This window comes from Branchiostoma floridae, chromosome 9, assembly GCF_000003815.2.
Source record: "Branchiostoma floridae strain S238N-H82 chromosome 9, Bfl_VNyyK, whole genome shotgun sequence".
Taxonomy (NCBI): Eukaryota; Metazoa; Chordata; class Leptocardii; order Amphioxiformes; family Branchiostomatidae; genus Branchiostoma; species Branchiostoma floridae.
In genome coordinates this window covers 23,167,310-23,180,615 of record NC_049987.1, presented here as the reverse complement: position 1 = coordinate 23,180,615, position 13,306 = coordinate 23,167,310, and the positions used below count along the sequence as shown (strand labels likewise).

Below are 13,306 nucleotides of genomic sequence, written 5' to 3'. Positions count from 1 at the left end.
CGGATAAACCCAGTCCTACTATTGTTGTAGATAACCTCGCAGGTCGCTTTCAACACCTTAGGGCAATACTGGATACCAACAAGTCAATTTGTAACGTTACCTCTGAACTATGGTATTTAGATGTGTTGTTGTGTGGACAAGAGCGCCAGACTTTCCGTCCCTATTACTGTCATATTTACCATAAGATAAGAAAGCTGGACGTATCCAACCAACCTTTAAAGAGATCAAGGCTGTCATGACTGTGCAATATCCTTTATTGAAATATTTCTCTCGTTGCGCCAGTAGAAAAGTGTTATGAACATATACATATTGCTGGATACCTCATGTGTTGTGAAGTGTGTGTTTTCAAACCAGTTCATATCTGCATTTATTGATCCTTGTATTGTAAATTAATTCAGAAGATTTTCTGAACATTGTTATATTATACTTACTTCTCTCTTCTCAGTAATAATAGGTATCTACATATACCAATGGTATTTTGGGATTTGCTACGTTTGCCTAACTGGAATCAAAAATAAGATTTTAATTTTCAAACCAGCATCAAGAAATCATCACCACAATATTGAAGTAATCTTAGCAAACGGCCCTGGTGGAAAGATTCAATGTGTGAACCTTTAGTTGAAGAATAAAAAGGGGGACAAACACTTCGCTTTCATCTGTTGTTTTATTTACCATCTACATTTTGTACTACTCGGCTCTGAGCTCGTCTCAGTCCCTTTTATGCTAGTGTACTAGCTGGGACATTGACGACAGACCGTTACATGGTGCAGACCACACAGGTCAGCTCACGGCCCTGCACGTAGTTGGGACACGGAAGGGACCCGCAGTTGGCTTCTACCGGGTAGAAAAGCGCGCCATTGTAGTTCGCGTGGTCGCCGGGCCTGGTCTCGGGCTCCCCGTCCATGCAGACGAACTCGGAGCGGTAATGGTTGTGGCGTTCGGTCATGAGGTACCCCTTGTACTCCCTGGTCCAGCCGCTAGGACAGCTGAGACGGGCGGGGATCATCAGCTTGGAGCCGCGAGACGCCACGTGGCAGACAGCGCAGGGGACGTCGTGGTCATGGAGTGAGGCGCCTGGGAAGGGGTTGGTTCCAAGGCTGAGTTCATACTCCGCCCCCTGCATGTACGCGGCACCCTGGTTTCCATCCGTGAAGACCCCCCACTCAGGATCCTTCGGTAGGCAGACGTAGTTGGCGCCTCCTCCACTATGTGTGAAATGTGAGCCTCCAGCGATGCCTGAGAAATAAGCATACTGTCGTCACGTTTCTCTCCTAATTTCCCAATCTCCCTAGCTATCTAATAATCAAGTATTTCTGAGGGCATCAACCGTCAAGCAATCTCTGTCGACAAAAGTTTGTAACGTGGCAAGTTCAGCTTTTCAAATGGCGACTTACCATCGTAAATGATTGACGTGTCGGTGTCGTCGGGACACGTGGTCCTTCCCCAGCGGATGTACACGGAACCCCCTGGAAAAGACAAAAGGAAGCGATTTCGCAGTGAAACAATAATAAGGCTAAATAAAACTTAGATTACTATATGGATATGTAGAGGTCCCTGTTTCTATAGCCGTAACAGAACTGACCGGCCCCTTGACACAAAACACGACACATCACACATTCTTGAATCAATTCACCGACTTTCTTCCGATGTCGGTTGTAGTGTAAATATATGTGACTCTAACCTCCGTCCCCGTCCGCTCCTGCCTCTACCTTCTCTCCCGAAGGTCCCTGTATGGGGGCAATAGACAGAATACGTCATTGTTACAGATACATTTGAAGGTAATATTGCTTCATTCGCAATATGAAGGACCGAAAGCGTTGACGACGATCCTTACCTCCGGCCCGATGTCGCCTTCATTGTTTGTCACAAGAAAACTATTTCTCAACTTTAGACTCGGCCAGTGACCAAAGACAGCATTTGGCCTCCCTGGGGATTGTTCCAACTAAATAGAATGCCCTTTGGTTTTGTTAATGCACCTGCTTCATTACAACGATTTATGTATTGGGAGAGTTTCATGAGAATGCCCTATCAATAAACTTAGATGACGTAACTGTCATCGGCTAGAAATTTAGCAACACATACATGGAATGAACGATGGTTTAACAAACCTGCCAAATCGACTAGATTTACAAAACAACAAAATAAAAACATCAAGTGGTAGTTTCATCCCAATCTCTTCTTTGCATTCCATTTTTCTATATTTGTTTGCCCTTCCTTGCCCTGCCTAAATCAAACAATATGGTTAGTTGTCATCACATTTTAAGATCTGGTAACTTGGTCCAATACAGTGATGTTGGGTTTCCTTTAGTAAAGTCGTCTTAGTCATCTATGGATGAGGCATTCCCGTCACTTGGGAGTTTATGACTTGAATGGAAACTCTTTCGAAGCCTTTGAATTCAAATTCACAAAATGACAACTATTAATTTCCTGTGAAACATGGAACCATGTGCATGGGAATTCTTCCACCTGGCAGATAGTATTGATTATAGATTCTACATATTGTTGACTGCTGGAGATCGTATACTGAGAAAAAACGATCCACGCATTCATTTCAAGAAGAAGCAATAAGATTCAATCTAAGGACAGCAAATAGACAAGTTTTGTACAAGACCAATGAAACGCCATTAATGATAAAAGTCAAACATATTTAGCAAGAGCATATGATAACTTATGTCAATATTCAGAAGGTATCCATATGGAAACGTTTACCTCCATTTCCAGCTTCAACGTCTCGATCTCTTCAGCAGAATCCATCATCTAATCATAACAAATGGATTTTACCGTGAGATAGAGTCATTGAAATGCCAACAGACATGTCAAACAAGACCATTATGACAAAAATATCTGGAGTTCTGAAGAGGTCCGTATGGTAAGATTTACCTCCATTTTCATCTTCAACGTACTCATATCTTCTGCAAACGAAATCATCATCTGCTGAAGTTGACGAAAACCCTCTCTCAAATCTCCGTCGTCCGACTGGAAAGCCTGAGCCCCAGCGAGAACCACGACAAGGAAACAGAAGACCGGAGCCACCATGTTTCACGTCAACAGGGCTGGATATTGGACGGCAATGTGCTTCGTCCTGCGCACTGTGTCGTCTGCAGTCCACTTTTATACACGGCACTATGCAAACATACTAGTAACGTACATATCACGTGGGCGTGATAAAACTGTTGTGTGACAGCTGCAAAGAGAACATCAGGGGCCCAAAGACTCGTGTGTAGGACAAAATGTGAAATGATTGTAAAGCAGATGATATGTCTGTATATATTTGACAATCCCTTTGTTGTTGCATCCCAGGCATATCTAACATATGGCCTTGCTAAATAAAGGACGTATCTAAATGTAGTCTTCCAACATTTCTTCTTGAGTCGCTGAATATTACATCTAATCGTAGCATGCAGGTTATGTAATACTATGTATCTTTACGTTCACATCAATCATCATCATCCGGTCGTGCTGGTTGCATTTCGGATACTTGTAATTAGTTGTGGCTACAATAGGGTTTTGTAGGGCTTCTGGATGTCCGAAATGCCAAACTGCGGCTTATTGCTGAACGTAAATCTGGACACCAATATGGCGGACGAACTGATGACGTCACGTCGAAAGCTGATTTCAAATTCCGAAATCCGTTAGCATAATACGATGATATAATAACTCTAACCTCTGGCTTTTTGGTAGACATTAGATAATCTACTTAGCTATTGTATTTTAGAAATGAAATATCCAATAAATGTTGCATTGCATAACCAAAATGTTCAATATGTTGTCTACAAACTAGTCCCAAACGCAAAGTCGGTAGAGGAGCTTCCACTAGGTCTCGTAAGAGGGAGCAGCTAACTTGGTGTAACATACCATGGCAATGCTTTCGTTTAACATTTATGGCTGGATCCTCTAGGTTGCAAAATTGTTTCATGTAGCATCGTTTCTAACCATTTACTTATGAATTAAAGAGAGACAGTAAAAACAGAACGACGGTTTATTGAATAAGAAGTTTAATTCAGATATAGCTATGTCGTGTCTTGCTCATTCAACAATTGGCTGTGCCTCTTTTTGAACTCAACAGACATATTATTCATCGTGTAGGACCATATTCGGGTCTTTACCATAATAAATACTTCCACCAATCTGCACATAGTTTATATACAAGCTCCTCCGTGGACACTGTCATTTCTATAGGTGGAATTATTGACTTCGATGAGCAGAATATGTACAGAAATTCTGTGTCCAAAAACAAAAAAAACACCCGGACAATATTCCAGAGTTTTCTGGGTCGTCATGCCCCACTTGCGATAGTTGCTATATCATAGATGAGGCGTGTATTTAATGCACATGTCTATCCTTAGCAACGCGAGATGCAAAGGCTTCGGCTTGGTCTGTCTATTTACATGGATGGGAAGCGGAGTGATACTAATAAGCATGAAGTGCAAAGTCCTGTTTTCATTGGTCGAGCGAGCAACTGCTAACGGCACGCTTTGAACTCTGGGAGGAAAGCGGCGTAAGAACTACGTCAGGAGAGCGCTATATATACTACAGTGCCGTCGAAGGAAAAAGCGCTGATCATTGCTGCTACTAGTACTAGATGGCATGGATGACGTTGCTTAAAGGTCCATCATGTGACATTAGGACGATGTACAAAGTAGATTTCCCTCTAATTTCTTTACATAGTAAGTGAGATCTACAATATAGAATTACATACCGATATTTAGAGAGGGAGGTGACAACATAATTGCAGCATACAAACAGTGATGTTTCAGACTAGTGTACGGTATGTTGTTCAGAACAGAAGGGTCTAGTTTTAGTTTCAGGAACTTAGTATTCATTGTGCAGCTTCACAAACACCAGAAATACGACATAATGATGCAAATATACTGAAAAGTGGTTGTACATGTCATTCACGTGAAGGTTCCAGAGAATATGTATAATTTAAGGGCCAAAATGTCACATAATGGGCCTTTAATGGATGATATTCGATGGTATTGTGCCATATCAACCTGAGCGAGGATCTACGCATTGGTAACAGAGAGAGGCACTTATAAATGCAGCCTCCGATTTTTCCCCTCTCCGACTCTACCGACCTCCTGGACTCGTCATTTCTTTCACTGCACGGAATCTAGTCTTTATTATAAGCATGCATTAAATCATGCGTAAAGGTGAATTTGAAAATTTTTCCTTTACGTATGGTTTACGAACGCTTTACGTGTGCTATAAGATCAAATTTCGTGCAGTGCCTCTCCCAGAGGGAAGGGAAGGAACGCCGAGGTTAGGACGAGGCCGGAGTTGCTTGATGATGATTTTTCCAACGGGGCTGGTATTTATTTTGCAATCTTTAATTTAAAAGCACCACGAAATTCTAAGTACTATTACGATAACAACCTCCTCTGTGCAAGTGTGATAGCGTCGGATCAAGTCCTGAACGTCTGCACACCTACTGAAGGAAGCGCAACAAGAGGCGTACCTTCTTACCTGTCTGTATTGTACATTGGCCTAGGCTCACTTCGTAAACGTCTTTTCTAGTTTAGCCTCCATGTTTTCTATGTCCTTACTTGCTCAACCTCTGAAGTACATTTTTTTTAAAGGCAAGCCGCGTTTTCCAAAGCTTAGATAGTACACAATGACGAACTACACAATATTGCTGTTTCAGGTCACAATTTACACTAGCGGAGCATTCAAATAGTCAAAACATAGTCATCCTTTAACCAGATACACGAGAGAAAAAACCCATCATGTAAGGGTTACAGGAACACTATGTCGGGCTTGCGAAACGTGCCTTGTATACTCACTCACACCGTACATAGCCGACCAATTACAGCTGAAAGTACAAACACGTGGCTTTCGTGGACCAATCGTAGTGGAGACCTTCGCATGATGCTAGCTTCTTTTTCACACTCGGAAAAATCCAACTGCCAAATCCACTTTTCATGTCTTGCTTCGGTAGCATTCAAACGTGGGTGAACAGATGTAGAGGCGATGCCATATCCACTATTGCCGAGGTCTTGCGTGTTCTTGTCTCTAACTTGTTCCCTTGCCGTTCTTGACTTTAGAGTGCGATGAACAAATGGCGTTTCAATGAGGGTTGTGTCTGCCTCTTATATATATCTTCTTTATGTGTAGACGTTTCTTTCTCTCCATTAGGTAACATCCGAACGATCAACGTTGTAACGCGTGATTGCCGCAAATCGGATGGTTTTTGACGTCGTCGTAAATATTCCTGGTCCCTGGAATGGTCCATGCATGCCTGTCGTAAAATCTCCTACCGTTTCATGGAGTGGCGAAAGCGAGGTCAATGGCCGCTACCAGCAGCGACTTCGTCCGCCATGATGGGCGACGTGTTCGCGTTTTCATCACTCATACAGTCTTGTGCGCATGCGTCACTAGTATCCATGGGAACTCTGTTATCCTCAGCGATCGGTAACGCCGGGAGAACCAGGGATTTTTGTTTCCTGCAAAAAGGGGAAAAAAATGATCAGCAGTGGAACAATTTTTCAGTCATAAGCACGTTCACGGTTCCAACGAAGCATGTGTAACGACAGGTATTGAAAGTTTATTGCAAGCTCTTGCCCGAGGGCGTATTGCAAGTGACAAAAAATGATGTGGTATTGTGAGTAACTAGTATGTCAAAGGTGAAGCACGCCTGAAGCAAATCATGCAAAAAAGAAAGTACAACTTAACCAGAAAATCTTGAAATTAAAAAAAAAAGAAAAATATTATGCTAAAGGCTGAAAAGAACGTCAAGATTTGTCTTTTTTCCTAAACAAAATAGGACCAGGCTTGTTTTAACAGTTACCAGCAACTCCAATGATGAGGGTTTGTTCCCAAACAGGGATTCTCTGCCGCTGTGGCTTGCATGAGACTGGTAGAGCAGAGGATGAAGAAAAAGAACATCATGATGATGATGATGATTAAGATGGCGACGAAAAGGTGATTTGAATGAGGGTGACAAAGCGGTAGAAGAATTTTCTCTCCAAGCAGAGGTTGATGGGGAAGATATATATCTGTAACTGTATCGAAATAGCCAATATAACTGTATCTGTATCCATATAGCTGGTATAACCGCCCTTCGGCTTATCACACCAGTTTTGCAGGAAAGCGGTGCGGCAGCAGCTGGTTATCGTGACCATCTCCTCGTAATCGCATTTTTCCCGCCAGCCCAACTAGAAGGGCTCGCAAACGGAAAGAAACCAGTGTATATCAGGAGAAAGCCACAATCTTCTCAATCAGCCTATGCTTGGAGAGTAGAAGAATTGATGAGTGAAAAAAATGGTCAGAAGTTACAAGAAGAAAGTATTAGACATCAAAAATTTTGTCTTTGCTCACTTGACCGTATCAGCCTCGGTAGTATCTGATTTTCGCTTGCCCAGTATGTCAAAGTAAGAGTCCATCTGGAGATCCAGAGCTACACGCGCATTGGTCAGCGACATCACGTGATGCACGATCTCCATTATCTGCGTGGCGGTGTCCTCTTTCAGGGCCTGCAGCTCCGTCTCGAGTACCCGGATGTTCTCCTCGTATTTCACGGTGTTCTCGTCAACAGCCTTTTCTGCTTCCTGAAGCTGCTTTGATAGACTTGAGTTCTGAAAAAGGACAACATGCAATTACACTTCAAATGACTCAAGAAGGGAAACTGAGAAAGGACGGACGTTTGGAATAGTGATTGGTGGAAGTAGATTAATATTGCTCCTCTCCTTTGTTGCATCATTTTGTTCTATTTGCTTTATTACTGCCCCAACGACCCACACAGAAGGGATAGGTGAGATGAGGTGAGTTTGACCGCGTTTCTAAAATGGTATCTACATCAGTGCGTACATTGTAAGGGTCGACTTATAAATCCCAAAGAAAACAGCCGAGGTGCGAGTGCGACCGGCAGTGGTAAACGTTTTTGTATGATTTCTTCACTATTTATTAGCATCTATGACAGGTGGCTGATCGCTCATCCTTACCTGACTTCTTAACATGTCTATCTCGTCTGACAAGTGTCCGACTAGGGTCTCGCTCTGCAACAAGGCGTCTCGCGTCTCGGTAAGTGTCTCTGCGTCCTTCGCCGCCGCCGCTTTCGCTTCCTCCAACTGCAACAAGATGGCAAATCGTCAGTCGGTCGTTTATGTAAAAATACCTTTTGTGTTTACTTCTTTTGTCAACCTCAGTTTAACAGGGTGAAGAATGATGCCTAATAAAGTATATAGCAATGCAATGTGGCTTCAATACCACTGGCGTTTTCACCAGTCAGATCTGGTCAACCCTGTTCGTCTCTAAAAGTGTATTGGTTTTTCATGCGTGCAAAGGGTTGGCGCTAACGAATGAAGCTTACTCGTGGACAAGGTCGCCACAATCCGAAATGAAGAATTTAACCCAAGATTAACAAGATGTCCGAGCTGTGGACAACCCTGGAATCTGAAGCATATAGTGAAGCAGCGGGCGCTTACAACTAAAAAAAACGACTAATAACCAAATCAAATCTACTACTACTAGTACTGTAAATTCAGAAAAAAAATTGCGGTGTAATGTTCGCGGATTTCGCAGTGGCCGCTTCATCGCGAACATTTTTCCATGGCAGTAAGAGACTGCAGTGCATGGTGCTACCGCGAACTAAAAACCACCGCGAAAAGTCCCTTTTCCCGCTACCGCGAAATTAAATCCCCGCGAGCTTAAATGCATCTACAGTTGTGTAGTTGTGTATTAAACTGCATTTTTCATAAAATGGTGTTGTGGTGTTCTTACCTGTGTCCTGTACCACTGTTCCAACTCCTGCTTTGACATCCGGGCACTGTCCTCCTGCTGTACGGACATGCGCTGTAGCGTCTCGGTCAGCTCCACGTGATATTTCTGCACGCAGCTGCTCAGCTCCTCCATCTTCTTCTTCAGGGCGGCCTCGGCTTGCTTATCCTGGGAAACGGGGAGGAATAAAACAGTGTTCTTTTAGAGACCGTCTTGGAGATAGTGGTTGCTAATCTCCAAGCTGATCCTACGGTGCCATAAGATAGCATCAAAGCTGACCAAGGAGTATAGCCGGCCAAAGGGAGTCAAATGGGCCTCCGGTCGCATACACACTCCTAGGCCGGCTTCACTCCTCTGTCAGCTTTTGATATCATCGTATGCTACCGTAGGATCTGTTTTGAGATAGAGGTCAGGAATACCCTGTCACATAAGAAGAAATTCCATCGACTGACGAGTCTGTCAGCACCAAAATCTCATTTTTGGCAGTATTGCGCGCGGCATTATCTCGACCATCGAGCCTAATGAAATGTGATGGAACTTTGCAGGTTTTGAATCGTTGATCTTGTGGCGATTAACAAATACGGCCGATGCTCGTTGACTGTGTGACTCGTTGAACCTACTTAGTCCGCCACAGACCATCGGGGGACAAGGCAGATATTGAAGTGAGATTTACTTAATACAATGATTATTGTATTCGTGCATTTGTGTTTGGAAACCTTTCAAAACTTGACCTGTTACAAGTGAAAGACTTTTGATATTTTCTAAAGATAGATGGTATTTCCATAAGATTATCAAAATCTACCCAAGGCCACTGGTTAGTTCGTCTCCTTGTCATCCTTTCGGGTTCAATAAATCTCGGGGTTTGCAAGTTAGATTCACTAACTTAAAGTACTTAAAGTTAAACCACTCACCAGTCACCAAGCTAGTAGTGTATTGAGAACATAAAATGAGTTAGAATGATGCTTTTTATTATCAGCTTCTGGCAGACTTACTTTTTCTGTTTCTAGCTCACTTTTCTGTCGCACATGAAAATGAAATGGAAAATGCGTTATGGCATGGCAAGGTATTAGCAAAACATCTAAGGGTAAAAGCTACGTATGCAAATTAGACATAACCGTATATGTGTGACAATATTAGCAAGATGATAAGCAGTAACGTTATGTATATGTCTGAAGCAACGTAAGATTTTCTTCCTGTAATATGTAAGCCAATAACAGCACACAATGCAGCAACAATGCAACAGCAGTCCAAGCTGATATGTTATGCGCAAAGTACGGCATGCAATGATCTAGACATATGAAATGTCACAAGTTAGTAGTCTGTTGTGTTATTTCACCTCACGCCGAGCCAAGTCTGCTATTATTGTATAATTGTGTATATAGCTTTAAGAACCTTATTATGTTACTGTTCAATGGTTATATTCTTATTCAGTTAATATCCTTTTTTTCTAAATGGTAGCATGTTTTCTGTAACCTTTTCCTCTACCCTGAGCCGCATGAGCTGGCCCTCCTCCTGTTCCCGGGTCAGTCTTCTCTCCAGGTCATCTCGGTCCACCTTCAATTTCGCTAATTCCTGAGAAGCGAAAACATGTAAATCACGGTTACGGTCACTCTTACGTGAGAAATACAAGACATCGGTCACGGTCAATTATGCGTGATAAGTACAAATACTCCCCAAGCAGAGATTCGGCTCTGGCTGTTTGTTGGCGCTCAAACGTGAGACGTAAAGAAAACGGTATAAGATAAAAAGCCCGCTAAACACGCCTTAAAAAAACGTTAAAAACAGCTGGAGCTGAACCTTTGCTTGGAGAGCAAAGTAGCATAGAAAAGAAACTATACTCTCAACGCGTGCTGAATATTTCTGAATTGCATATTTCAAATGTTTGGGGAATTTACAGGACAGCGGATATTAGCAACACTAGCAGTCCTATAATTGAGGTTATGGTGCATCCTTTACCCAAAACAAACTATGTATGTGGGGTGAGCCTCTTTGCTGGAACTCGAATCTCGTAAAAGTTTCTACCACTTCCAGACTGGTTGTGATAGACGTTGACTTGAATATCAGGACATCTTTAATGGCTTTCTATTCTCTTTTGACACAAACGAAAAATCCATTTTCAAAGCCCTGATATCTGCTTGTTCCTTGTTATTAGCATATTGCATATGATATACGTTGATCTACGTGAAGTGGAAATAATTAGCAGCCACTAATTGTTTGTAGGTCATGCAGGTCGTAATTTCGCTGGAGGGCCTGTGAATGAGTGGGCGTATTTGTGCCATCTGGTTTTTCTCCCTGTCAAACAATTTATTGGTTGTTATGTTTGAATCATTGTCTAAATACTAACACAAGATATTTTTTTTTTTATTTTCACTCAAAAACGATCCTGGGAAACTGCCTCATCCTAATACTGGTATGAAAGCAGTGATTTACGATAATGGCAAATGTCTTATGTGAATTCAAACGAACATGACACAGGAGTAAATTTTGAATTTCAAATCATTTGCTTCCACTTCAACCAACATCTGACGGTCTAAGTGTGGCAAATTCTCGTGAATGACAAAACTAATGCAGCAACTACAGTTCAAGTTACCTTATAGTATATCTCAGCATCGTACTCATCTACTTCTTGAAAACAAGCACCGATTTTTGTATTCTTGTAAATCTTGCTTTTAAGTTCTCAAACAGGTGTTTATTTTGTTACGTTTGTGAGTGCCTGTCTGCATGATTAGGCATAGCTATTCAGGCGAGTTACGACGTAAACAGTTCAAAGATCACCAAAGATGAATGTTTCTGGGCAAAAGTGAAGTGATCCGTGATGTGGCTGTCTAATTACAATGCCGACACTCATATATGTATTATTATTCATTCAGGTTTAAGTTTAACTCAAGTAAAGCTTAATACCTACCTGTCTTGTTCGAGAAAGGTCTTCCCCTATTTTTGCTCGCATTTTAGATTCATCCTCCCATCTGAAAAGGCAGAAGAAAGGTTTTAGAGATGTGAAACAAGAATTTCAAAGCCTTACAATACACAACGTCACAGTACTGTGAGGTTGGATACTTTATGTTACGGATTCTGCACATGTAGTAGTAGCAATAGAAGTAGTAGGAGTAATAGTTGTAGTAGTGGTATTAGTAATAGTAGCAGTAGTGCTAGTATTTGTACTCATTGACGATGAAATAATTCATTACACTGGGTTCAGCATAGGTAGCTCGCGTCACAACAGTCACAAAACGTACAGACTGTCAACAATGACTGCGTCACCGAACAAGCATTTCCGCTCTTCTCCAAGTCGACCGTTCTTAATTATACCGAACGTAACATATTTCAAAGCAGGCATAGGGATGTCTTTCTCAAGCTCCTAAAGCAGCGAGTTTTTCTTTTTCATCTAAAAGGACCACTGCTGTGGGAACCGGGAGGTTGAGAATCATTACGATTTTTCCTCCCTATATCTGCTTGGCCAGAGATACGTCACGTCCGGTATCAATAAGAACGATGTACTGACTGGGGAATTTACGAGGCAGTGGAAATGAGTTAAGCCAGGACTGAAATAATATGTTTGCGTTTATGGTTATGTCTATGTTTATGCTGAAACTCTATTAGTGAAGCAGCATGTGTATACTTATTTTCCACACTAAGTAATTGCAAATACATACTATATAAGCGTACATTCCTAGTTACTTAGCAATAACCTAAATCAGTTATAACTTACTTATACATATAACAAGAAGGCTAACAAAAAGTAATGAAAATCAAGTATAGTAGATTTCGTGCATATTTTACTACAAATAAACAATGCACATGGGGCGAGCCTCTTTGCTGAAACTCCGTTCTGACGTAAAGGTTTCAACAACGCCCGTGATGCTATTTGCGTGGGTTGCTTGTTAAGCCTGTCAGTCCATAAAACCACATACTTATAGTTAACCACCCTTAGGAGAGAAGGTTATTGTGGTCAGGTAATCGTCCAGGTCGGAAACTCGTCTAGACAAACTGTTTTGTTCATTGGTAAATTCCGAGACAAACTCCTTCCGCCATTTTGCATTCTAAACACCCTCAATTCATTGTGAAAACTCGAACATTCGATATCAAACTTGTCAACATAAGACGGGGGTAAAGAAAGTTATTATGCTCTTACATATCGCGCAAACAGAGCTGTTAAGGTTGGACGGGAATACTTTAAAACTTCTCAAGTGCCCAACGAGGGTTCTCATCTGTTTGGAACGACGCCCCAAGATCAAATATTACCACGGTTATTCAAATGTCACGCGTAACCGTATACACGAATGGGTCACTTCTAATTACCTGGCTGTTGAAATGGTTCATTGTGTGTGAGAAATCACAACCATGGTCGGTTGTTCAACAGACACAAATAATAATGCTAATCCCTTATTTTGATATACATGTACGCCAACGTAACCTGCGAGGGTCCATTTCGGTGGGAAGTGGCTGTAAGAGGGCATACTTTACATTCTGAAGAACAATTGATATATTTAGTATATAACTTATATATCAGGGTATACAGGGTACAGACCGCGCATAAACGCTGATTCTACAGGTAGAGATCTGTATCCGATCGGGATGCATTGAACGTGGC

At 41.9% G+C, this 13,306-nt stretch overlaps 2 protein-coding genes across 8 annotated transcripts in view; both read right to left on the bottom strand.

The window, feature by feature from the left end:
- Positions 1-625: 625 nt before the first annotated feature.
- Positions 626-2,754, bottom strand: LOC118422341. The gene is made up of 4 exons (XM_035829860.1): positions 2,710-2,754; positions 1,682-1,727; positions 1,395-1,466; positions 626-1,236 (listed from the first exon to the last, which is right to left on the bottom strand). Exons 1-4 carry the CDS (start codon positions 2,752-2,754, stop codon positions 758-760), a joined length of 642 nt encoding a protein of 213 aa, XP_035685753.1. The 3' UTR covers positions 626-757.
- A 2,152-nt stretch (positions 2,755-4,906) lies between these two features.
- Positions 4,907-13,306, bottom strand: part of LOC118423047 (glial fibrillary acidic protein-like) — a 48,743-nt gene continuing 40,343 nt past the window's right edge. For 5 of the 7 annotated variants that reach the window (XM_035830946.1, XM_035830947.1, XM_035830948.1 and 2 more), the window contains 7 exons: positions 11,621-11,681; positions 10,189-10,287; positions 9,708-9,731; positions 8,719-8,883; positions 7,941-8,066; positions 7,318-7,574; positions 4,908-6,443 (listed from right to left, as the gene is read on the bottom strand). In XM_035830946.1, the coding sequence (XP_035686839.1) occupies positions 6,284-6,443; positions 7,318-7,574; positions 7,941-8,066; positions 8,719-8,883; positions 9,708-9,731; positions 10,189-10,287; positions 11,621-11,681 (892 nt within the window). In that variant the 3' untranslated portion in view covers positions 4,908-6,283. Of the gene's footprint in view, positions 6,444-7,317; positions 7,575-7,940; positions 8,067-8,718; positions 8,884-9,707; positions 9,732-10,188; positions 10,288-11,620; positions 11,682-13,306 lie in introns of all 7 variants that reach the window. The other 2 variants (XM_035830949.1, XM_035830944.1) reach the window with 2 other exon arrangements.